Genomic DNA, 27,504 nt, shown 5'->3' with positions numbered 1-27,504 from the left:
TTCCCTTGCACTTATTCTACTCATTCTAATGCTTGGGACTTTGGAACTTAAAAGATTATACATACTCCACAAGTTGGGACTTAGGACATACATGATGACAAGAGCTTGGAACCAAAAATTCTACCTATCTACTTATTTCCCTAAATCTTAAAAAATAGGATAGTTATGCGAGCCTTGGCTTTTAATTAAAGAAAAGTTCTTGGCCTTACCGTGTTCCATACCATACCTATAAATATATTTTTTTAATTGCGTGATAGGTTCTCCAGCAAGGAAAATAACAACAATCAAAACAGCTAAGATTTGTTTAAACATGACTAAAACTTTGTAGGCAATGGCAATGGTGAATTCTCGCGAATGAGTTGCACAGGCATTTTAATATCGCATGTACGCTTTCTACTGTCCATTTGATAGATTTAACTAGGCAGGAGGAGTTGAATACGCGAGAAATTGATTAACTCCCACATTCAGCCACTCCACAGATAATAATTACCTACATTTTGCATCTGTGTCGTTTCCCGCCATTTTACCTCCGTGCCTATTCACCGTTTCAATTAAATTTAACGCTTCAGGATTTTCAAGTTGAGTTTAATATTATTTTATATTTACGTCTGTTTTCAATATTATAGCTGTATTAAAATAAAATTACGCTGTTAAAGGCAGGAATGTAGCTCAATTAACACAGATAAGAGGCAAGGAGTTAACTGCCCACAACATGTTGACCTAAGTGTTTAGGTGGGTACCTACTGTTTTATTTATATGTATCTATCTTACTGCAGCTGTGCCTATCTACAACTTTCCTACACATATTATACTTACATTAAAACTTATAAAATTACATTTATGTCCCAAAACAACTTAAGATTTTCACAACACACATAGCCACTTGAGAAACTTTACACACCCATATAGTAAAATGGCAGCTATTTATTATAACGATAAAGCACATTACAAGCCGTCATGAGTATTAAAATGTATGGAATGTGGATAAGTCTGTGTGCCAATCTGTTTAGTAACGCAGCCGGTCAGTGCATCTCACTTGCGTAATGACAAACTGAAATACAAGGAAGTGGCAGAAGTAGAACGGACCTTTCCTTTGAATATTCTTCATAATTAATTTGTTGCTAATCCCATTCATATGTCGGATTAAGTTATTAAATTATTTTTAATGCGGGTTTAGCTGCTGTTATTACTTTTGAGTATTTATTATACACTAGCTGTTTCCCGCGGTACTGCCCACATCCCGTGGAAACTACTTCTTGGACCCGGATAAAATGTAGTGTAGCGTCCAAAGAGTCAGAGATTTTTTACATCGGTTCAGTAGTTTCTGAGCTAAACAAACAAATAACTAGGTATAGTAAGTTCGTTCAGAAGTGTAGAAACCAGTCATTATGACTGAAGCACTAATAAAGCATCGTTTAGTACAAATGAGCCCTAATGACAGAACACACCATGTTTCGTGACGAATGATCACTGAAACAGTGAGCGATAAGATTGCTAATGATAATAATGATGAGCTCTAATTGTGTTCGATAGAACAGTTTATGCTATAATCTTCCTTCAGAGTATTTTCCTTCGTGACTTTACAGAATAAAGTACACTAAATGATGTTAATCTGTGATAAACACAGCGTTTGTGAAAGGTAGACCTTTGCTGATTGATTGTAGGTCAAATTTATCAATGCCAGTAATGGCGGGTGGTGGCTATATACCTACAGCTACTACATGCTAGGCGTTTGTTTATATTGGCCTATATTCCCAGGCGCCTGTTTTGAACATTGTTCTATTTTAAAGAATGAAGGCCATGGCTCTCATAAGATGTAGGTACCTGTTATTTTAAAATAGACATAACGCTTAACTAAGTCCTTCTACAAAAGGTCGTTTAAATTCAAAAGGTATTCTTTAGGAGTTGCTTCAAAATAATAGAACCGAGAGACTAATTTATGCAGGTCATACAAACATGGTCACGTCTATACATCTTTATACATCTATACATCTTTTTGGACATGACAGCCAAACGGCCATCGCAGAAAAATTCTTATAAAGCTATTGAATAGAAAGGCACCTGTTACGTTATGGAGTATTTCAAGCAGGTGCAAACTTCTAAACAGTTCTTTGTTTCAAATGAAATTACAAGACGTCTTTCTCCGCTGCTCGTACAAGTACAATTTCTTCAACAGACGCAACTAACTTTCTGCCAATGACTTGGCAACGGATTGTTGATTGTAATTAAAATTTACAAACACTTGGGTCTGCTTGTAAAATATTTTGTATTCAAACGTCCATTTAAACGTTTGGATCATTTCTATTCGACAATGCAACGTTAAAGTAAATTCGAAACACGAGTCGGGGTGAAATCGCTTGTATGGATACGCTCACGTTCTTCTTGGCCAACTTAGCGCTGCAGTGGCTGTATCTAGGTAAAATAAAATTAAACAAAATTTGCTCTCCGGTCACAATTTATTCACAAAACTTCTAATATAACACTAGAGTGGGATGAAAAGCACTTTATGTCGTATTCTTGCCGACAGACAAGAATCCCGATGTGTTCGAAAAGTATTTGGCATTAGCTTCGTTGACACGAGTTTCTGCCGCTTGCGGATTCACGATCTCGAGACCCTGTAACAAATAAAACGGTATTAGCATTTTGGAAAACAACAGACTTGTTAGTCATGATCAAGGATACCTGATGAGACGACATTTGCATTAATCTTAATATAGTTGGATGCATCATCTCAACACCAGTTGGGTACTAATGAAGATGCTGCGTTAAGTTTACAAGGCAATCAACTATCATCATAATGTATCAATTAAGTAAGCACGTTGTAAATGATGTGACGGCTTCCATAGAAGTGCGCGTTATATTACAAAGTAACACGCCATGTAATTTCTACTGAAACGAGCTCCATAATATACGAAGAGTTAATATCTACAATCTTCTGCACTAACAAGACGGTGACCCGTTGTTTAAATCAGTTTGTTATTCGTGTCATTACTCGGCATTCCATTTGTTATTCTATCATTATCTCTGGATGTAATAGCAGCGCCAACGCAGCAATAATCCACCTCGTACGCAAGTAAGGCAATGCCAAGTAATGACCATTCATTTAATTCTTGCTTATCACGTTAGAGGCTTTTTGCGCTGTGCCGTGTCGCTTCATTTGTTGATACAAACGTTCACGCGATGTACGGCATGACTTCTTTTATAGTTTTATATAACAACGCAGACAGACATCTCATCCATTAAACAACTACAGATGCCCATAAAATTCTAAATTGAATTTCAAATAACTTGAATCCATTCAGCTATTCTATTCTCACCGCGGTCAGCCAGACGAATTAGTTGCGCTAATGGGATTTTGTATTTGAGGAAACCGTAAAAAAGTGTTATGATCGCTGTTACCTAGGAGTTTGACCCACTGAATTATCGACACCAATGCTCATTTCTTTCCAATTACTTCGATCGCGTGCTAGTAAAAAGTATCACTAAGTTGTAACTTAAACAATAATAAAACGATGTTAGTACAGCGACTTTCACTGGGGTCAAAACTAACAATGTTGTTATTGAAAATTATTCCCAGCGTGGTCGAATAAATATTCACTACACTGAGAGTGTACTCCGCGGCAAGAAATCGCGTCCGCCGCTTTAGAAATTTGATTCGATACATAATAGCAATCGATGCACTTATCTACAGCTTTTACGGTATATCTGGTAGGCGATGCACTTGTGTGTAGTGCGATGGGGGCATAATCTCGCTGATTGCTATCAGGCAAGCTAACGGTCGCGGGATGTGGCGGGTTAACGCGGCAGCAGGCGGGCGCGCCGGCCGGAGGCCAATGGATAAAAGCACCTAGCTATATTTACTGGGCTGCTGGGCTATCTGCACTAAACACGAGGGCGCAGCCAACAATAGGTAGCGGGATTAAACATGTTTCAGGTAACTTTACACATTTATTTTGTCTGCTTTTAATCTTCATGAAGATGAAGCAAGATTTTTGCAATTTTAATTTACAATGAGTTTACATAGCCAGTCTATGGATTTTTAATCTTTTTCAAGTGCATAACGAGAACACTTAAAATGTTCAGCCAAGCAGAGATAACAATTATCTCGTGGAATATTGTAATTTTAGTGGCTAGATTAATCAGTGCTTTAAGATAAATATGTTAATTAAAAGCACCAGCCAGAGAGTATGCAACTCGTGTAAGGCTGTGTTTCATAAGCTGTAAAAACATTTTAGGTACTTTGCAATGAAAATACTCTAATCTTCATATACAAATCAAAAATGTTTCTATTATTTAAATTTTACTGTAATGCCGCATGAGTATTTTTAAACGGGGATCATAATAAGGAGTATCTAGATTTATCATCAGACGACGGGCCCTCTCTCAAGATCTCAAGTATCCAAACAGTCCTTTTATAGCCGATACCTAATCTTACTCAAAGCAAGTATTCCCATTTTGATTTATATCTAAATCCAAACGAGGCCCAACATCGTTTAACCTAAGGGCGTTGCCATTCCCATAGCACAAATACCAAGAGCGAAATGTAAACGGAGAAAGTCTTGTCCTACCCGGATCGCCTGAAATACTAATAGGTAATTTTCTCAGCTCGCCTACATGCTAAACTGTGGAGTATTACCTTAGTTAGAGTATTAAACAGACGAGCTTTATACACCACTAATGTTAACACGTACACCATTTTATGTTGTGGTTCTTGGGGACTATAATCGTGGAAGACGTCTCAAGATACTTTTAGAGGTTGTTAAACAGAGCAAGAGAGGAGAGGGAAGGGATTCTATAAGGGCGCAATTTATGATAACTGATATTTTATTACCCAGTAAGTATTATAAGTTAAGTGCAATACCCCATAAAACGCAGACAAACTATGTACTATATCTTTTCTTAATACTCTCGAATGATAAATTGACTATTATAATTATTGTGCCTTCAATAAGCGCCACAAAAAATAGTGACGAGGTTACAGTGCGCCTGCCACCATAATAACTTAGATTTCTACTTTCTATGTAACACGATACATATGTTACAGTTCATGTTAAGCCTATTAACAATATTAATACGGCTGCCTGCGACACGAGGAAAATTAGTATTACAGGTATGAGTGTTCCTACTTCTGGGCATATTTTGGGACTTGAGATATGGACCTAATCAATAGCAGCACATTACATTATTATAGACACATTAGTGTCCCAATTTTTTATCGTCAGTTTTCATGTTCAAGATGGTCTTTCATGTCCAATTAAAAAGTCCCAAATTCTGAATTTGCATTCTGAAGAAATATCGTAATATCAATTATCTTCAGTTGAACTATTAAAAAGAGTTGATATTCTCTTGTCTGCATACAAAGCGTAAGCGTGTCAAAATAAGTGATGTGAATCACACGCTTGACATTAAGAAAAATATTGCAAAACAACTTACAATATCATTAATTAAAAGATGTAAAAGTAACGCGTTAATGAAGCTTTTCGAAAGCATTCAACCTCTATGGTCTGTATTGACGTTTGCACCACAGATAAAATAAAGATTCACTAATTGGGTTGTTGAACCGACATAAAAGGACGTCATGGTTAAGAAACTGCGATCGTTACTAGATAACCGTAAGATGTTACATAGACTGTTATGGACGGCGCACATTACTGTTAGGGCGGTGTATCGCAACTTCGAGATTAACGTGCTATGCAAGTATTTATGGTCTGCGCGGACCTTTACAATTGTTTGCTGGCTCGTTTGGAGTAAGTTATGCTGTTGTGAAAATGTAGGGGTACTTTATTTATGATATAGTTGCATAATCGCGCGAGGATATTACGGCTTAGGTCTCTGCAGGAGTGTTAACGACAGCCGATCTGATACAAAAACAAGCGTGCGAATGTTTAGGCTGATAAATATGCAATGCATAACAATGTATAACAATTTTTATTTTATTCCCATAATTTTATATTATTCGTTTAGTGTTGCAGATTTGTAGTCACATACGTGAATAATATTTACTGTTTGTAATCCTTTAATGACCAACTCGTGAGAAGAAGTCCTAAGCTAGTCTCACACTGGGGGCATCAGTGTAATAACTTTGATGGGACGTTTAGAACGGTAACGCAAGTCGTATGAACTCGTATATCTGTCGGTCAGTCAAGGGCGCAGATCTACGTGAGATAGTACTGTTGTGCTTGTACTAAGGGAATCCAGGTCTGCCGGATATTCAATGAAGCTTAGCGCAGGTTTGGGTCAAAGGGCCATCTTAGGGGAGACTTTAACATTGATATACAATAATTCTGTACTGGTTTTATTGCTGATTTTGGTATTATTTTTTATAAGTGTCAAAGTTTTCGTATACAACCTAATATCATTTACAAAACAAGATGATATAAGAAAACTTAAACAGATAGTTACGCAGACTTTTTGCCATGTAAAACCTGACTCATGAGCCGTGTGTAATGGAGTTAATAATGGGAAACGCGGTGATGCGGAAAATATAAAGACATAATGATCCTACAGATGGACAAAATTGTAAAAAATGTTGACAGTAATGAGCCGCTACTATGTTTGTTATGAAGAAAAACAGTGTACACGGAAAGAGGTCGAGAATATAATTGTATAGGGTTCCTGTTTCTGGAAGAGGTGAAAACGGTTCCATACCATAATTTTGAGTAGGTAAGCATCGACTTAGAACTTTGTGTTCTCTTAAAAAATACATAATAGGACTAAGTTCTTGAGGAAACATAAAAATGAATTTAAATTAGAATAGACTATGCATGCAGTAATCTGCATCAGTAAGCTGATTTATTATAGAGGGATGTGATAGGACAGAGAAATCTTAAATTGGCGGTTAGACTAGTTTTCAGGCCTTATTATGACGATATTATGTTCATGTATTTGCATAAAAATTCAATAAATTATAATGCGTAATGCAAATCACGGGAGATTTATAGAGATACAAAGAAGAAAGTCTTAATTTGTTTTTAATTCGATCTTAATTAGGTACGAAATTATGAATTCAAGGAAAGTATTCAAATGACGGTCTCCAATTTTAATTAAGTAAATGAAAAGATAGGACCTCGGTCATTGACCTGAGACTGAAACAGATTTTTTTTTTCGCAGCAAGTGCACATTTATAAAAATATGGGTCACCACTCACACACATTTAAATTTTCATCATTTTGTCTATCATTAAAAAGCTAAATGAAGATGAAGAATTTTGCACACTTTAATTTTATCTGATTACATTAGTCTAAGAACTTAATCCAACTAACCGTGAGAGCACTATATAAAACCTCCTTCCTATTTAAACGCACTTAGACAAGTCATAGCCAAAAACACTTCCATTGTTTACATTTTAGGTCGCAATTCAAAACAGCTATTGTAAATCGCAATTACGTATAGATAAGAATGCAGAAAAATCTCAAAACTATTATGTATAATGAGAAGATGGCTCTATTCGTATTATGTACGTTAACAAGTAAACGAATACGTGAGACAATGTACTGAAACAATGCGTTTGTTGAGTGCGTACAACGGCACAGATTTTTTACAAGAGTCAACGTGTAGTTATGTAATTTTAAAACGTTTATGTTGAGTTTTTGTTGGCTTGCATGACCGTTGCAGCGGTGTCAGTTTGATTGCACTTGCGGCCGTTCCCAATATTTTATCCATCCATTGATTTGGATACTAGGGATAACATTTTGACATTAGCCCCATACAAGTAATGTCGAATTCCTATCTATAACAACAGATAAGAATTGAAAATGGACGTAAGTGTAGTCGTACGTATGTATGTTTCGTTGATTGGTTTCTAAGTGTATATGTAGTACACACGTATCTAATCACCTGTTCTGGGTCCGGAAACGGAGCGAGAATTCTTTTTTTAGTTTTCTTATTTTTTTAGATAATTACTCTTTACCGTGTGTCATTGCTTCCAAGAAGTTGTAGTTAATGTAGAATCGTTTCTTTTAAAATAACGAGAACTAAATAACAGTAAGGTCAGTAACTTCATGTAACCAATCAAACAAATTGCCTTAAATGCATCTATCCTAACATTAATTGGTATTCGATTAGAAGTTTCTTAATTGGTTACCACATCGTTTCAAGATCTTGTTTATTTGTATGACAAGTAAATAATAAATATTTAAGAAATATTTAGCAAGAACATGCTGAAACTGACCAAATTATGTAATAATGTCAATATTAATCATAAAATAATCCACACCTGTGTGAATATTAACCGAGAAAAAGATTATAACAGAAAAATATTATACAATCAGAGAGCATTTAAATGCATTTTGCATAATTTACACCAATTTAAATTATCAAAAAAAGTGCATTTTTAATCTGCAAACGTCGAAATGAGGATTGAATACTCGTACAAGCGATCTCTAGTCGACGTTAATGGTGTCTATAAAACCATTTAGAAAACATGATGGATCACGAAGATATATCGATAGGCTATAATTGAATATCTAATAGAGTGTCTTATTCGTGAAGGGCAAACGGAATTGATCTATAAATCATTTTATCAAGGTAAATTGCCAGTGTGCTGTTTACGCTGCCTCAAACACCATAGGTATTGTTGATAGATCTTGGTCGAAAATAGATTTTAATAGAATGTATATTTTTTATTAAAAGCAAGCCTGAAAATCTTCTAATAACAAATCTTAATAACTCAAATCGAATCTAGTACTAACTGGTATTGGAAACTAGGTACCTACAAACCTAGGTACATGACATGATGTTTTAAAACTGCGCTTGGGCATACAACGCATAGGTATAGGTTCTCAGAAAATAAAAATGTCATTTTACTCTATATGAATAACTGAATATTATGACCAAGTCAAGTGCATCATATGTGCATATAGTAAATATATACTCAAATATATAATCAATAACGCGGAAGACTTGACACTACGGTTCAGGTTCTATAGAAAAAATCAAGTGTCAAAAATATACCGTTTTAACTGTATTAACTAGCTGTGTTATTCTAAAAGATTACATATCCGTGACGAAACGTATTTTTTATAATGTAGCTGTTGTTTTTTTATGCTTGAATGCTAACGAGTTTATGGTGCAAAGATATTATATGCAAGTGAATCTAAAGTAGACAAAAAGCGCATTTTTTTGCCAATAATCCTTTTAAAATTTTATGATGAAACTGTAAGTAGCTTAGTCAAGTATAGATTTTATCTTAATTATTTTTATATAGGAAATCATAATAGATACATTATGTTAATTTCAATAAATACCAATATGAAAATTTTAACCAAATGTGTTGTGATAACAAGAAAACCACTTTAATTTCCATTATCTATGACTAATTAAGTGCATCTCACCAGTTAATCAAGATATAAACATGCTTAATCGAATAACTTCCATTAAGTCTTAATGTCACACATATTTGTAGGTATTTAGAATATCAAAAACAACAATCTTGAAATTATTATGTTACATCATATTTTGGAGACGTTTTCAAAATAATCATCAAAAAAAGAGTCAATATACATATATGTAACTATTCAAAGCAATGCAAATATTCGATGACGTACTTTTATGTTTCGTAAGTCAATTATACATTAATCTTCCATTTATATGAATTACAAAATAGTCACAAATAAATGTTAGAATTTAAAATTTTTGGTAATCAACCTTTTTGGTTTATTATTCTGGTAACCCAAATTGCGACGGTTCATCGGTGTTTATATATTACGAATATTAATCGCACACTCACGGAAATGTTTCAAGACTGCACATAATAATAGGCACCTGATGCCACTTTTAACCTTCAAAAAACCATGCTTTTAAATGATATTTAGCAAATTTTTTATCAAAGAAATGAAGAAGAATTTAAGAATTAATTATACTCCAATTGTAAAAACTATATGTCATGGGAACTGCCACGGGGAAATACCACGTTTGGTTTGCGTACTAAGCAAGCTATAGCAAGAAGATGGTGATGATGATAAACAGCACAAGAAAAAAATTGTTTCAATTAAAAAAAAATCACAAACCTGCAACGGCGTAAACGCAACAGACGACGCAGTACCAGACACTTGTCTCCTTATACTAGTGGCGCCTCCATACTGCTGCTGTTTCTGCAAGTTCTTCTGCAAAGTCTTGCTAATGCGCACTTTGGTCTTCTCGTCTATTTGCGGTAGACGCACACGGCCGGTGCTCGACTTGCCGATTGTACCGCGAGAGTAGCCTAGGTCTTCTTGATACGCGTCATCTTCGATCTGCGAAAGAATATGGTATTTGAATATAGAAGACTGTAATTGGCATTAACTGTAGGTCGCTATGGTAAAACAATTGAAAATCAAGTGTGTCTCGCGTAAATCTGAGCAACGGGTTAAATGATGTGAAAAGTTGTAGGGGACTGTACTGTGTAGTTCTGTAAGTAGGTATATACCTCTTTATTTAAATAGGTTTATGCTAGTTGCATCTTTTCTGTCATTTCCTACCTTGATACATAGACCATAAACTGTGCGACGGTAAAAAAGGTTTCAAGACTCGTAAACTATAAAAGCAATAGTAATAAATACTCAACATAAAATAAAATACGAGTAAATAATCCATTCAGAACATTTCCAATGGGTGTGTCCGTTTATAAATGAACAGTCTCCAATTTTGCATATAAATTAAAAAATAATAAAGGAAATGGGTTTCCATTAAAAAGAAAACTCTTTCCTATGGCAACATCGGTCATCTAAATAAAATATTAAAGAAACTTGATTGGCAATCAATATTAAAATTTCTAACTTCCTGGTATAAAATGTTAAAGCCCATGTAAGGAAGTGCATATATATACATAAATGTGTGTGTGTGTTTGTATTATGACATACATTTCTACACAACACCATAAAGTAATTTGAAGTTTCACATGTTGTAAAATAAATGTATTGGCGTTATGTTCTGTCGGCAGAAATATCCGGCTTTGTTGGATATGGATATTATGAAGAAATAAAACATGAATTGCTTTCTCTTTCTATGTCAATTCACTTTGTCTGTTTGCTTGCATTGTCCTGGCAAATGAAGATTGATTGAAGAAGTTAAGAAGTTTTGCGAACGCATGCTTCAGTACTTATATAAAAAACTGAGCTAAATAGGTTTAACGAGCGCAGATAGGATACACGAGACAAAAGATTTATTATTGTTCTACAATTAAGATCGGTTAAACCGTCAATAAAATCACAGTTCTTGAAAAATCCATTTCAGAAATAGCTTGCACACAAAAAGTAAAATAAAACGACGTAACCGCTATTTAATAAAGTAAATAACTTTTAATTCCCATAAAATGTCTCTCAATTCGCCCATAAATCTCGTACAATATTAGAAAACGCCTTGATTGGTGGTAAATGGCGTATAATATTAGCACAGATGGAATTATAATTAATGGTGTTACGATCGAAGGCGGTGATTAAAGCGTCGCCAACGAAGTGCGCTAATACTAACATAGAGCTGACACACGACCGTGTAGAATCGCTGATAAATTAATTAGGAACTATTACAGAGTAGCTGGTAGTTTTCAGGTCCTAAAAAAGGTCATATAAGATGTATCAAGCAAGTTGGTACAGTATAAATAAAGCTTTGTCATGAAACGGTACAGCGTAAATTATAGACAAAAAATGATGAATATTCATCCCAGTGACATAGGCCTAAGTTAGTTTAAATTTTTATTCTCAAGCACATAAAAATCTTGAAATAAAGCTAATTAATGAGGCAAGTTTTTGCTCCGATAGTCAGGCCTAGCAATGAAGACAAATTATGTATTGTTCATATTAACTCACGCGCCAAATATTACGCGACTGTCCTACATAATTTTATTACATTCTAGTTTCAGTCGGTTTTAGATTCTATTGTTTATTGAAAACCATAATGACTTTGTATCTTTTTATGATATTTAACGTGAAAAATTTAAGCAGAACAAACGATCCCGGTAGACATGTAGTCATGAGAGCACAAGCAAAAATCTTTATAAAACAAGCACAAACAGATGCATCTCATAATAATTATTCCTTCAAACTTAGCTCACAAATAGGCTATCAAACCGCCACAGCCGTGTGTCAGATCATTAATCACTAGGCGCACGCGCAACGGGGCCGGCACGGACGTCCGCGCGCTTCAACAGGTCGAGTTCCGGTCTATTTGAGCCGCGCGAAAAAACCAGCCAACTTCTACAGCCATTTGAAATTCGAACACATCTGCCGCGGACCGCCGAGCGTGACGTCACATTTAAGGATTCCGCGAACGCAAGCGCAGATAATCATACCATCAATTATTTCGTATCAACGTACAATGTGCATTAGCCGCTCTCGCTATATCCGCTAATTATGGCGGTTTCTCTATAATGTTACGCGAAGAATTTTCGCCGATATGATACCTGTTTCATTAAAATGGCTATGTAATTTCGTTTAACACGGCATTACACAGTAACCCATTTCCTGAAAATTGGTTTTCTTGGAAAGTTGTGAGTGGTGGTGCGAGCTTTGTTGGATGTATTACAACCATATTTACAGGCAATAACTAAAATACCTGGGGACTATTGAAGTTAAGATTTATTTTAACATTTCAACATGGTAAATGACAGATTGGTAACGAAATTTCTTATAAGGTAAATTAAATACTATTCTTAATATTTTAAAGAAAAAAAAAGTTCAAACGTTACACTCACGTCAGCGAAGTTAAGTCTGTTAGCATTCTTCCTGAACTCTGTCATGGCGTATCGTTCCTTCATCTTGCGCACGCGCTTGCCGCCTCTCTTCTTTCTGCTCTGCTCTATGGGCTTCGGGAGGGGTTTCACGAATTTAACTGGTGGTGGTTCCTGGTTCATAGAAAAAGGTTTTTAATAAAATTGAAAAAATATTAATTCAATAATAATCACAGCCCCATAAATAAGTATTGTCGCAGAGATTTACGTTAGATATTTGGGCTATCTTTATACTTGAGTGGCAGTATTCAGACATCATTCAGTTTTAGACCACAGTATAGACCAGTTAATAACAACTCTACGGTTCACGCGAAAAACGCCGAGAAAATATGAGGATTGTCATAATTCGATTCATCTTCTGTTCCAAATCACTAACTACATAAGCACTAATTTTCTTTTGAAAAAAAAAACATTATGCTTGTGCAAAGTCGGATCAAGTCCGATGGCGATTGAGACATTGAAATAATGTAGAAAAACTTGTGGACCACGTTGTTCAATTTGGGACGGCATATGTACATTAATATGGAAGTGGAAAGTGTATACTTTCTATTGGTAACTTACCTGCATTTTGTCAAGTTTCTTTTCAATGGACTCCCTGAGCATTCGTCCGATGTGTCCGTCAGTGCTCTCGTGACAAGCGTCCACTCGGGCTGCCAGCGTTATTTTTGTCGATACCAACTTCGCTGCTTTGTATCTTAGCTCCTAAAAGAAAAAATAAGAATGAAACATATAAAAAAAACCGGCCAAGTGCGAGTCGGACTCGTGCACGAAGGGTTCCGTAAATTACAGTTAAATCAACCTATCTCAAAAACTATAAGAGATACTTTGATCAAACCAAAAATCGTTGAAAGAGTTAATTAGCATGCATCACCTCTATTTTTTTTAGAATTTTATACCCCGTAGTTATAAAAATAGAGGGGGGGGGGACATACTTTTTACGACTTTGAGAGCTGATATCTCAAAAACCGTTCACTTTAAGAAAAATGTTTTTTAGAAAACTTTATATCATTTTAAAAGACCTTTCCATTGATACCCCACACGGGTATGTACATCGAAAAAAAAAATTTCATCCCTCAGTTACATGTATGGGGGGCCCCACCCCCAATTCTTTTTTTTACTATTTAGTGTCATATTTTTGTAGCGGTTCATACAACACATATTCCCATCAAATTTCATCACTGTAGTACTTATAGTTTCCGAGTAAATCGGCTGTGACAGACGGACAGACGGACAGACGGACAGACGGACATGACGAAACTATAAAGGTTCCGTTTTTGCCATTTTGGCTACGGAACCCTAAAAAGTTGCTAAGTATTTAACTTGCGTTAAAGACAGGTTAATAAGCGTAACGTGCGTGTTCAAGCGTAATTATTTATATTTCTCAGAATCTTTGGGGGTTTTCAGTATTTTATTTATGAACAAAATTGCTGTCAAAAACTTTAGTTTTCTAGGATTGGTAAACAATAACTTTTTAGGAATATCTAATCACACCAATTTTATGTATAATATCTAATCAGATTAATGACACATAACGCGAACGTTTTGGAGTGAGTATGAGTGTGATTGTTTCTTCAATAACACATATAAATTCTTGTGTGTAAATTCATTCTAACAAAAAATGGGTTTATTATATGTGTTGCTTTTTCACTTACAGGTGGTGTATCCTGAACAATAGTTGAGAAATAAATAAATCCTGTATGAGGTAGAGCCGTAGCCTGCGAGAAGCCAGACAGTGTTTTCTTCTGCTGTCCCAATGGTAGAATATTGCAAGCTGGCATTTTGGCCAACTTGGACAAACCTCCTGCCACACCCAGGATCTTTGCAGCTGTTGACGCTCCTGAACAAGATTACAATTGTGTAGTATAAAAACAAGTTGTATTAGAAGTGTTGTAAAACTGGCGGATTTTGCCGTACGTATACGTTCGGCATGATAATCTGACGCGCTTATGCACTCGTTTCAGGCGTCATAACTTTTTAGAGCTCTTCCTCTCTAAGACACCATGACCTCTGAGCCAGCGGCTCAAACCTATCTGCCATGCTTCCCACTTGGGGACATTGTCGAATTATTTACCTAGTTTCTTAGGTACCATAAATTTCAATATGGACTATTTGATAATGCAGCCAGTGAGACATCACCATGGCGTCTTAATGAAGCAGATCTCTAAACAGGAGGCTACTAAGTTTAAGCTAGCAACTTTATGTATTGAACTTACCAACTATAGCTGTTATGTTTGGTGCAATAAATGCCATTCTGCTTTCAACATATTCATAGATTTTTGCTTTGAAGTTATTCAGCTCAGAAGCCATGTCACAAGCTTCATTTATCTCAGCTAGCTCTTTCTCAGTCAATATTTTCCTGAAAATGTGGAATATAAATAACAATAAAGAATATATCAACATAATGAAAGGTTCTATTTAATTTCAGGGCCTCATAATATAAAACGTTATGAAATAATGTGAACATAACTGGCCTTACTACAAAAACTTACACGCCTGTTTTACACTTGTCTAAAAAAATTGTGGCTGCAAAATGAACCATATGACAACGTCATAATTTGACCTTTTTTTAGACAAGTCTTAAACTGACGTTTAAAATTTGTTGTGGTAAGACGGATTATGTCCAATATTTAAGCAATTTATCAATCAGTGGGTCATCTTATGGGCTTGTACTTTTACTGCTGCCCAATTTGAGTCTGATAAAATTACCAACTGAAATGTAAATTTCTCCATATTTTTAATAATATTTTAGCATTAACTCACCCTTGTGTAGTAGATGCAGTAACAGACACAATCATAATAGTAGCTTGTGTGAGGAAACTCTGCAGGGTCTCATTGTTCTTAGCCTGGTCCAAGTCATTGCCCAGTTCCCTGACAGACCGGATATAGTCTTGTGGTGATATGATCAGAGACTCTAGCTCGGGAAACCTTTTCTGATACTTATCCCGAACATATCTGTGGATAATTGCTGAAAAATAATTTTTATCTCATGTTTATGTTGGCCTAACTGTTTATAGGCTTTGTTATTTATATTCTTTGTTTTTTTTTTTATGGTTGGTTTTGCTTATATTTGGTATGTTGCATGAAATTGTGCAATGGCAATCATTGCTCATAGCAGTGGAACTTTGGCAGGGTACAACAAGATATTTAAATACTTTTTTGCTAAATTGTCTTAAGGTTGTAACTTTTACTGATACAATAATCAATTTCTTATTTGTGTGATTGCAAACATACAGTACCAATCATTTATCCTTTTTATCAACTCTACTACTAAAAAAAAAGAACTTTAAAGAAACCTACCAATTTCTCCATCAATCTCAACAGCAATGTTATTAGCTTCTACAATGAGCTGGTACTCCGGATCGGTCTCCATTAAACCTGTCACTTCTATTTTCTGTCTATTGTTTCCAATATTGTGTTCTATTGATGTCATTACCTGAAATTACAAGTTTAATTCATGATAGTGTGGTATTGTTTTGTGTTACTTACTGTTATTGAGTTTCATTTGTGTCCATGGGTATCATACTAAGGGAAGCCTGTTAAAGGGGCATGGAAGGCCCTTGTAAAAAGTAGGTATATATTCCAATAGTATATATCCCAATTACCCGTTTCAATCGATCCGAATGTCTCAATTTCGCTAGTTCTCTGATAGACACGTTTTTTATGTCTTCCTCTTTTGGAATCACGGGGTATGGAACGGCGAACTCATGGTCCTCGTCCATTTTATTAGTTTCAATGAGAGCTTCAAGTTCTCCATCGTCATTTTCTTCCAAGTCAGCAAGTAATTCGTCAGCTAAAGACATGTTTCTTTAAAATATACTTTTATGGCACACAATAAACGCAACAAACAAGTCCAAGTTTACAAATCTGAGCATCGACAAATATATTAATGACATTGACATTGGCGTTTGGCTTGTTTGACGTAGAATTCAGAGATAATCTGTTAGTTTTTTAAAGTATTCCATTTACTATACGCTGGAAGCAGAAGCTTTTAGCACAATGAACGAATGATATAACGTCATTCTAGTATGTTACAATGGGCAACACCAAAAACGGTTTGCCATTTTTATCGTGCGACAAAAAGAAAGCCTCGTCCAGGGCATAGATAATACACTATATAGAGATAGATACGCAACTCATCGTTCAAAACAACTTACTAGCGTGAAAGTTAACGGGCCCCCGTCACAAGATGGCGTGGTTACTTCATGTATGGTTAGGGTAGATGGCGCTTTTCAAGAGTTCTCTTAAATATGTTTTTAAATTTGAAAATTGAAATCACTGTTTTAAATTCAATTTACTGTAAATTGAATTTAAAACAGTGATTTCAATTTCCAGTTCCAGTTTCCAGTTTTCAGTTTCCAACTTCTAGTCTAGTCAATAATATTATGGGAGATAATAAAAAAACAAAAGATAAAGAGTACATTTATCGGCTAAGTATATTTTATTTCCTTTTTTTATGTGTATTACAATATTTAAATGCTTGTAACTTAATTTCATCATTTACATCGAAATTTGTTATTTTTCCGTTAATTATTCTATTAACCCCGGTGCACCAACTGTGAATGATTAAATTAATTGACATATTAATTATAAAATCAATTAATTTATTTTTATGAACTATACAAGTAATTATACTAAAATCACAATGGCAATTGATGTAAAATTTCATTTTTCTTTCAGATATTTTATTTCAGGTGAATCTCGTAAACATGCAACAATCATATAATATATTTCATTTAATAATTTTATAAAATCATCACATGCATTAAATAAGGATTTTTCGTATAATCTATTTCATAATTAAATGATTCAAAATCAATTTCCTTTCTTAATATATCATTAGTACATGTTCCACATTTTTGAACACTTTACATTTCGATTTTTTACAATGTATCCTGCTACATATTTTTTTGATTCGGCATGCAAAATCGAGTCATTCCATTTAATTTGGTTCATTGTATTAATTAAAGAATCAATAGGAAAATCACCACTAACCAATTCAATTTCATTGTTTTGTTTTTCAGCAAGAAGATCTTTGAAAGATTGCAGTGATTTATTTTCATCTTTTCACAGTTGGCACTTACAGAATGGGGCGAATTTAAATTATTAAGTAACAAAGTTTTGAACGCATTAATAAATTGTAGGCACGAGGGATTAACATTTCGTATCCCATTACTTCTAATGTTACAAAAAATTTTCAAGAGGGTCCTGATTGAAATTTCTGGTTAAAAGGCTAGTAACTTTATATTTGATTTTTAAAACTCCCACATTTCTTTAAACGTTTTAATATTGTGGATCCAATTTTGAAGGGATGGCACTTTTCATATCTTACTTCTTCTGTACCATCCCGTTTTTTTATAGTTTTAAAAGTCATTGAATCCAATATAGGAACTACCTCTGTCCATAATCTAAAATGAGGAGAATTATTCATTACACACCCCTTGAAAATTTTTGGATCACCTGTATATGAATGTCCATTGAAAGAATCAAATAGTTTGTCCATAATGAGTAGAAAATCAGCAGTTTCTTCGCACTCCGCCGGAAGAAGGTTGTGTTCTGAAACAATATATTAAATAAGTACTAGAATACAGTTCATATCAATCTTTTGCTATTGTGGACCGAAATTAAAGAAAAAGAAAGAAAATACATTTATTCGACCCAGATTAGGGGACACAATAAAAACAAAATACAAAAATTTAATTAAAAATTAAACGGTGTGCCTCACGGCTGTGTCGAAAAGGCACAAACTTACAAACTTTAAAGTGGCAGTAACGATTTACTGTGCGTCTTTATCAGTTGGTTCAGTAAATAGTTGTGGGTGTAAATATAATTAGTAAGAAACCAACATTAAACTATATTTTGTAGTTTCATAATGTCTCAAATTTTATTTCAATATGATAATTTTAATTTATTATTTCATTTCAATTTATAATGTTATTCCAACAATATATCTTATGCATCTTAAATATTGACATAGCCAATTTTAGATAAATTATTAGATATGAATTGTATTTTTATTTTGAATTTTATCGAGAGAAATAGCATCTCAATTGTTTGTTTTTAAATATTTTTGAACTTATAAATGTAGCCAGGACATCTAATATTATTTTAAAGAAAAATAATGAACTTTCTAATTTGTCTGTGGAGAATGAAGATGGTTAAAAACATGTAAATTAAAAATAAAAATCTAATTTAGTAAATTAATAGCAATTTTTTTTAAATATAGAGAAAATAATGAGAACAATAAAAAGCATACTTACTTGCTAAGAATCTCAATGCTGATGATACCCTTTGGCTGAAAACTTGTGCAGCATATTTCACTTTCATTTTTGGAATTTTCTCTTTATTAACATGGTTTTCTGTTAATTTATTAACAAGCCTAATTTCATCATCCCCAACATCTAACTTCAACAGCATCTCCAAATGTTCCCACTTTGCATACTTTGTTTTCCCATCTTGTACAAATTTCAAATGTTTGGCGAGTAAATTATTTCTCATTCCCTTTAAAAGATGTGGAGGATCAAATAATGGGAAGACCTTTTGGTCTTCAAACTCGAAGGCTTGGGTCCTATATTCATTACCCTCTTGTAAATATTTGCGTTTTGTGTCTTCTTGAAGACTTTTTATCACAGAAATATTTGTGGCTGATTGGTCACATATAGTGGCAATAACTATCAATCCAGTATTGGAGATTTCTTTTATTATTGTTTTGATCAGCTTCTTTAAATCGTCCTTTTTCGTGGCACCTTGGCAAAATGAAAAGCATAAAGGTTGTTTCACTTTGCTTTTTATACCCTTGATCATAAAGACCAAGGCATGATCTGCGAGTTTTTTTGTTTGTCTGTGCCCAAAATCTTCAAAACCAGTTATCTGTTTTAGGGCAGGGTTGTAAAAAACACCCGGAGCCAATGATACCTCATCAAACAGTAAATTGACCAACTTTTTTTCTGCCGGCAATTTTGCTACTGTAGCTTTTAAATTTTTAAATATATCAGGATTGAAGCCTGGTTTCAGTTCAAATTTACTCAACATTTTTTGTAGGCTGCGCTTTGATGGCAAGACAAACATTTTTCGCATGAGGTTGTAAGCTTTCTGACTCTGTTTGTAAATGGTCAATGCCATGATTTTTTCGTTAAATGTAAATCGCCTGCCTCGTGGTTTCTTTTTCCATTTCATTTGGAGGGAAGTAAATATTTTTATTGTTGCAGGCATTTTATTTAACTCTTTCAAAAATGATTTTGATGTGGAAATTTTCCTTGCAGAGAGTTTCTTGTTATTTTGTTCCTTATATTTCTTTTTCAGCTTCAATACTTTCTGTTTTAACTTTATTATCTCCTTCTCTTTGGAGGTGACGACTCGTTTTAAATATTGACAAGTCCCTCTTTTCCTAGAACCTGTAATTTAAATTATGTTACACCTCAGATCAAAGAAATAGTGTTACACAAAGTTTTAATAGAATTGTGATAAAAATATGTTACATAATATTGTTCTGTTATTATATTATGACCAGAGATTGGAATAGGTAGGCTTCGAGGAACAGATACAAAAGTGGAGACTTCCCTACAACAGCAGATACAAGCTTGATAAATATTTTTTATGGGGATTTTATGGGTAAACAAAAATGGATATAAAGAAGATCATTCAGACTCCATACATTTTTGGGCCTTTTCTACCAACGAAAAAAAATGGTATGGATGGTTAGAACTAGCTATTTGGATGAATAATTATTATGACACATAAGTTGTAGGATTATATCAAGTTATTATTATTAATCCATTTAATTCAGGTTTACAAGTTCGGAGATTTGTTATTGTCTTACATTTATTGATTCCTGCAAGTGCGGAAATAATCCTACCTAAAATTATAAACGCGAAAGTTTGTAAGTTTGGATGATGTTTGTTACTCTTTCACGAAAAAACTACTGAACGGCTTTGGATGAAATTTGGTATGTAGATAGCTTATACCCTGGAATTAGACATAGGCTATTTTTTATTCCGGTATACGCGGGTGAAACCGCGGGACGCAGTTAGTATGAAATAATCCTATACTAGTACTAATATTATAAATGTTGTGAGGATGTTTGTTCCTCTTTCCCGCGAAAACTACTAAACGGATTTAGATGAAACTTTACAGTAATATAGCTTATAAAAAATGTAATAACACATAGGCTTCACTACATAGTATAAAACAAAGTCGCTTTCTCTGTCCTTATTTCCCTATGTACGCTTAAATGCCCACTCTCTCTCTCTGCAAGAAGTTTTATGACCCTACAGTGGAAACAAATTGGAATCCTGATGATGGAAAGAAAAACCTAATGTTACAAGTCAAAGGTCAATTGTCAATAAAAATATTTACCTTTAGGGCGTTCAGCTGTCTGTAATGCATTCTGTACATCACTATGATAGTGGGTAGAGCTGGATGGCTCAATGACAGCAAGTTTATCTTGCGAAATGTTTAATAAATTCGACATGTCTGCCTCGACATGTCCCGATGGACCTTCAAGAGTTTGACCAACTGGTAATGTAGATAAATCTGCAAAAGGATGAAATTATTTATAGTTACTGTATAATTATGTAGAATATAGAACAATATTCATTTAATTCTTAGAAGATAGCATGTTGCATCAATTATTTTTGGTATATAATATTCATTTTATTTTCTTCTAATTAGGATTAGATTATTCAGTAGAAAATTTTATTTAATATTTGAGGAACAATTTTGTTATTACAGCGAAGGCAAAGAAATGTGGTTTTGTTTCTATTAAGATTTAAATAACATAAGACATCTAAATAGTAGGTACCTAGAGTTGGTATTGCATTTGGAGTAAGTCGGTGACTGGCTGAACGGTAACACTCTTCAAAATGTCTGTCGCAAAATCGAATTTGGTTATAAATGTAGATGTCGCCTTTCTCTTGTAAAGCTTTATCTAGTACTTTTTTCCACGAGTTAAACTTTTCCAAATGTGGGTATTCAGGTTTAGGAAATCGGTGCAATGGGCCTGAAATCAAGAAGTTTTTATACATGAACAACTCACTCTCATTAAAATACCGTAATAGATATCATCATCATATGTATAAAATTTTAGTAATGTACTGTGATACCATCCTTGAATATTAATCTAACACTAGAAATAATAGCTGAGGTCTAGCAGTACTAGAACAGGAACACCACAGTTGAAGTAAATAAAATCACAGTAGCATAGCATGGGGGTGCCGAGGGGGCCATGGCCCTGGGTGGCGCTACTCTAGGGGCCGGCACCGCCGCCTAGCTGCAGCATCAAGCCAAGTAGAAGCTGATAGCGTTGACAGTAGAGGCAAAGGCATTTTTTGCCGCCTTTACATTGTCAGTTCCTATTTATGCCACCCCATAATACAATTTTCTTGAGAAGAGTCACTATACATTAAAGGTTGTCTGTAAAGATCGCTTTTAGCGATAAGACCACCCATTGTTACACCCCTTTTAGTTATTAAGTTTTAAATTGTAATTTGTTATGGTGTACATAGTGTGTATAGATACCACCACCACCACCATAACAAATACAACAAGATAGATAGATATCTATCTATACTTCTAGCCTACCTCCCAATAACTTCTTGTCTACTAAAAGAAGATCTAACCTATCAGGCAGGCAGGGTACTAAATTTTTCGACTCGCTCTTGAATTTTTACATCTGCTTGTTTTTCGTTTAATTTGACAATAAATGCTTAGTCCACACAAGGCTTTATGTTTTTTGAGCTTTAAAGGAAAATCTAACATATCCTAGTTTGCAAAAAATATTGTTGCATGCTGTATGAATCGACAAAGTTATACATAGATCATTAGTGTATGAATCAACAAAATCCTAGGTAGGATGCTAAAATTTTCACACTGCTGCACTACATATCAAAGAGAGCCAGTAACAATTTCTGAAAGTATTCCTTCCAGCACCCTAGTGAATCCCAAAATCATGGGCTGAGACCGCACCTGGTCATGAGTCGATATCAATAATAATTCTTTCTTGCCAAAACCATCTTTAGAATTTTATTAAATTGTAGTCATTTGAATTTAAATAAGTACCTAAATAAGGGGGCTCGCCCCTAAGACTACCCACTGACCGGCAGCTAAATATACCTGCGGCGGAATCCCATGCTACGCCACTGTAAAATCATAGTTTTAAAACCTGATGAAGTTATTTGGTCAGAGGGTCGTCTAGAGCGGGCTTTGTCTTATACGTAGATTCCGAGTCTTTTGATTGGATATAAAGTTAATGTGCAGTTTCAATTGTTTGTGTAGGGTCAGGACAGGAGTGTGTGTGGTAGTGCATCTTAGATTTTTGATGACTCAAGGACTATGATGACCACAGATTGCACGGATGACAATAATGGATATTGTGCAGCCTATCAGCAAAAGATAAATTACGTGCATTATAAAGTTAAAAGTTTTGAACTTACCGTCATTGTCACAATCAAAGTAGCACTTATATCTTGACGTTGATGGCATTCCGCCCCTAAGACGATCCACTGGACGCATTTTCTAGTCCTAAATACGGTGCCGGGTCAATGTAAAAGCAGTCGATCGAGGTTCCAAAATACAAAGCCGGGTCAATGAAAATGCAGTAGATCACAGGTCCAAAATACGAAGCCAGGTCAATCACAGAAGCAGTCAGTATCAGAGTCCAGGAACACGCAACAATCGTAATAAAAAAACCAGAAAATAACACTCAGAATAAACCAACACGTTAGAAAACGGAAAACGGTTTAATTTAAAAGTATGGTCGACTGTCAATGTCAATCGTCAGTGTTTCAAGTGGTTTCAAGTAGTGTGATTATTGTGATTAACTAAGACGTCCTCATAGATAAAAAAGAATTAAAAATAAATCATAAAATTATTTAATTACAATATTTGTTAATATTTCTAATCACAAAACTTTTTTTAGATTTGTTATTAAATCGATGAAATATCGGTCTAAGGTGCAGTGACATCTAGTGACTAAAACGAAGTACAAATACCCAAGTTACGGGGCATCCGTCACTAGATGGCGCATTTCTAAAAAAAAACCTCAGAAAATTATTGTACTTCAGTTGCATCCCCATGGTCCAGGGTATGCAAAAGCCCCGTAAAAGGCCTGCAGTTTACAATTGAAAGTGATTTTAGGGTGTTTTAGTGGAAATTAGTTAAATATATATCGTCAGAATGGCGCTCAATCCACAATACGATGCAATTGGCAAAGGATTTGTACAGCAATATTACACACTGTTCGATGATCCGGCACAACGACCAAACCTAGTGAATATGTATAATGTGAGTGTTTCCTTTGATTAAAATGTGTACAGTCTCATGGATTTGTGCTGTTTGCGTGGAAAGAAAGCTACTTTGGAGAAAACAGATGTTTTTTTTTTACTTTTAGGTTAACTCGTTGCTCCCGCCGAAATAGATTCACTTCTTGTAAAAATATATATTTCTTAATATTTTCATCATTGCACGTTGTCATCTAAGTGTGACTAACATGCAGGATTAGTATTATTTTTATTGGTGAAGTAACCAAAACAATTAATGAGTCACTGTGTAACCCTACCTGGAGCCCCACTGTCAGCAATATTGATTATGTTATTGATGTCTCTCATTGCAGGTTGAAACGTCATTCATGACCTTTGAAGGAGTACAGTTGCAAGGTGCAGTTAAAATAATGGAAAAGTTAAATGTAGGTGTCTGCAGTTCATTAGCCTTATCAAATTATCTCGGTTCAATGACTCTACCTTGTCCGATGGAACAGAAAATAAAAATAATTTAATTACAATTCATATCTTGCTTTCCTTTTATTTAAATTATATATTTTAGACTATTGAACAGATCATTTATATGCATTACAATTTTCTCTATTTTCACAATATAATTCGCAAAATGAGTTGGTAACTTAGTTTCTTATTTTATTTCAGAGTTTGACATTTCAAAAAATTGGAAGGATTATAACTGCCGTTGACTCACAGCCCATGTTTGATGGTGGAGTACTAATAAACGTGCTTGGGCAGCTCCAGGTATACACTTAACATATTTATGATCCATTGATAGCTTAACAAGAAAATAATATTATGCTGTAATAATTATATGCATATTTTTTGTCATGTCTTGGTATTTGCTCAAATAATTCCTTAAAAATAAACTATCTGCATCCAGTAATTTGAGATATTAAAAAAATAATTTATGAATATTTAAAATTTATAAATGCTTTTGCTGAAGCTTTTACATAAAGTAATAGAATCTAGAAAAACTAGACTGAAGTCTAAATAAATAATGTTATTGCATTTGCAACAGACGGATGATGATCTACCACATGCATACTTTCAAACATTTGTACTGAAGCCAATAGCAAACTCATTCTATGTAGAACACGACATGTTCAGGCTGGCACTTCACAACGTCTAATTACTTTTATCTACAGATACAAAGTAAGAGTAGACCCTAGTGCTTCTAGATAATGCACTACCCCACTGCTTGGCACATGAACCCTTTCTAAAATAAGGTCATGTCTTGTAAATAAATGAGGATTCTATTTTCTGTTGATACTAATTTATCTTGAACTTTAACAATGCAACATAACTACCCTACAATTGGATTATGTGAGTCATTGTCAGATAAATTTCTTGAATAAGCACACAATGGTAAATTGGGCACCCAGATATATCTAAAGGTGGCCAAGTTCAGATTGAAAAGATAGGTAGCATTGTTGCTTGACAAGTCAGTAGAATTTTTAGTGATGCAACTGAGCAACCATATTTTTGTTCTTTGATGTTTTATTTTCGGCTGCAGCTTACATCAGAAAAGATTATCAATCTATGATGTAGGCGGAAGCCATTTCTTGCATGTGTAAATGTAATACAATTAGTTCACTTAAAGTGGTGGATTATTGGCTGTCTCTATGTAGGTTAGACTTTTGATATGTTGAGATGAAATGTTGATTCTCGGCCTACTGAACAAAAATTAAAGGCCACCCTACTTCAGAATATATGTAGTTGATGTAATCAGAACTTTCTCTCTAAAAGTAGGTATGTAAAGGTTGACATGCACTGTATGTATGTTTATGTCCTGATGTTATGAACAGTACTGTTGACCTTTGTTTCTGCTTTTTTGATAACAACTGTAATTAATAATCCATATCACATTTTTCTTAGATTTCTGACCTCTTCAGGCATTCATGTTTTTTTATTGAGTTGCAATATTGATCTAACTTCTCACTTTCTTCTAATGAAGTGCCAGAATGCATCCTTGTGCTAATTAATTTGGGTGTGAATTAATATTGGCTTCTTAATATTTACTCCATACATAACGTTAACCAGTAGAGTTGAATGTCAAAGACATTGTTCAGTATTGTAATGTAAATGTGTGTTGATTTCAGTGCGACGACGACCCTCCACACCCGTACATGCAAACATTTGTTCTGAAGCCACTGGGAGACTCATTCTTTGTACAGCACGACCTATTTCGCTTAGGCATCCACGACATAGCCGCCTAATTTCTAAGCTTCAATATGAAATCGATCAAGAAAATCCATACTTACTAATATGGTCGCCACGCTATTTCGAACAGCTATTGTTTTGGTTAACTAGGTATAAGTATTGATCAATTGCCTATCGTTTAAAAAATTCAAATTGTACATTATCATAATATTGAATATTTGGCATTCATTTTCTGCTTAGATGTTTGAGATGGCTTAAGTAAGCAAGTACGGCGGACTCTTTTTTCAGTTACATGTATACATTTTATAATAAATACATTATAATTTTTTACTCATGATCGTTTTTTATAATTTCCCTTATAACCTTCTCAAAATAAGCCAACTATTCAGAGGAATTTCTGCTTATCCCGTTTATTATGAACTAGCTTTCCGCCCGCGGCTTCGCCCGCGTGGAATTCGGTTATATTGCGGTATAAATCACAACTATAAGAAAACTTCTCATTCCCACAGAAAAATCTAAGAAGCGCGATGTAACGCTGGATACGATTAGTTGTTAAACCAAAACTGAATGGTACACTATATTATACGTTTTCCCTTGTGGAGCAAAAACATGCAGATTTTGGGCACTGGAAACCCGGGAACACGCTATATAGAGCTGACCATGCGAAAAACAATGTTTTTCTAAGTGTACTCCAGCAACCCTTAGTTTGGCCATGTGCTTTATTAATGGTCATTGCAAATGAAACCCTTATAGGAAATTGTAGTCTTTTAAATTTAAATGGGAGGTCTGTTGGAATAATCGGAATCCGAGGAATGAGTACACTTTCACCCTTTGCTGCGCCAGTTAAAATAGTGTCTGTAATAATGTTCCGCCCAAGCTGAGTGACACGCAGCCTGGTACCATGACACAGTCTAGGGGCATCGAGATTACGCATGAGCATCACCGGAACACCTACTTTTAGTTTTAATTTATGAGAAGGCACCCCATTATCGTATCATTTAGCTTCTAAATGTACCTACATGTTTATATTCGTTTGCAATATATTACCTTGTTTTAAACGACACACAGCGCCATCTACAATCCATCCATCAAGCAAACAATATTTTTGTTTTCCCTCGGGAATATCTATTTTTTTCGGGATAAAAAGTACCCTATTATTTAATCCGGACTTCTAACTTTACGTCTGCAAAATTTCAAAGCAATCACTTCAGTAGTTACGGCGTGAAAGCGGAACAAACAAACAAACAAACAAACTCACTTTCCGATTTATAATATTAGTAAGGATAGTAAGGATAATAATGACTTTCTAAAAATAATGACACAAACCTGCAGGTTAGAGCAAAACATGTTGATGCAACGTCGTCGCTATGG

The 27,504-nt window shown here is 34.6% G+C and overlaps 2 protein-coding genes across 3 annotated transcripts; one reads left to right on the top strand and one right to left on the bottom strand.

Annotated features, from left to right (window-relative positions):
• Positions 1 to 2,437: 2,437 nt before the first annotated feature.
• LOC110371539 (U4/U6 small nuclear ribonucleoprotein Prp31) lies at positions 2,438 to 16,576 on the bottom strand. Its single transcript, XM_064036436.1, has 9 exons — positions 16,306 to 16,576; positions 16,001 to 16,136; positions 15,464 to 15,668; positions 14,917 to 15,059; positions 14,356 to 14,540; positions 13,265 to 13,405; positions 12,668 to 12,817; positions 10,008 to 10,232; positions 2,438 to 2,615 (listed from the first exon to the last, which is right to left on the bottom strand). The coding sequence occupies exons 1-9, from the start codon at positions 16,501 to 16,503 to the stop codon at positions 2,505 to 2,507; spliced, it is 1,494 nt and encodes a 497-aa protein (XP_063892506.1). The 5' UTR covers positions 16,504 to 16,576; the 3' UTR covers positions 2,438 to 2,504.
• Positions 16,577 to 16,663: 87 nt separating this feature from the next.
• LOC110371547 (probable nuclear transport factor 2) lies at positions 16,664 to 26,467 on the top strand. 2 transcript variants are annotated; one of them, XM_064036438.1, is made up of 6 exons: positions 16,664 to 16,800; positions 23,782 to 23,980; positions 24,309 to 24,380; positions 24,616 to 24,714; positions 24,992 to 25,125; positions 26,073 to 26,467. In XM_064036438.1, exons 2-5 carry the CDS (start codon positions 23,873 to 23,875, stop codon positions 25,100 to 25,102), a joined length of 390 nt encoding a protein of 129 aa, XP_063892508.1. In that variant the 5' UTR covers positions 16,664 to 16,800; positions 23,782 to 23,872; the 3' UTR covers positions 25,103 to 25,125; positions 26,073 to 26,467. The 2 variants fall into 2 exon arrangements, with proteins under 2 accessions (XP_063892508.1, XP_063892507.1); XM_064036437.1 differs by lacking the exon at positions 24,992 to 25,125.
• The last annotated feature ends 1,037 nt before the right edge of the window (positions 26,468 to 27,504 follow it).

This window comes from Helicoverpa armigera, chromosome 9, assembly GCF_030705265.1.
Source record: "Helicoverpa armigera isolate CAAS_96S chromosome 9, ASM3070526v1, whole genome shotgun sequence".
Classification (NCBI taxonomy): domain Eukaryota; kingdom Metazoa; phylum Arthropoda; class Insecta; order Lepidoptera; family Noctuidae; genus Helicoverpa; species Helicoverpa armigera.
This window is presented reverse-complemented; position numbering and strand designations above follow the sequence as displayed.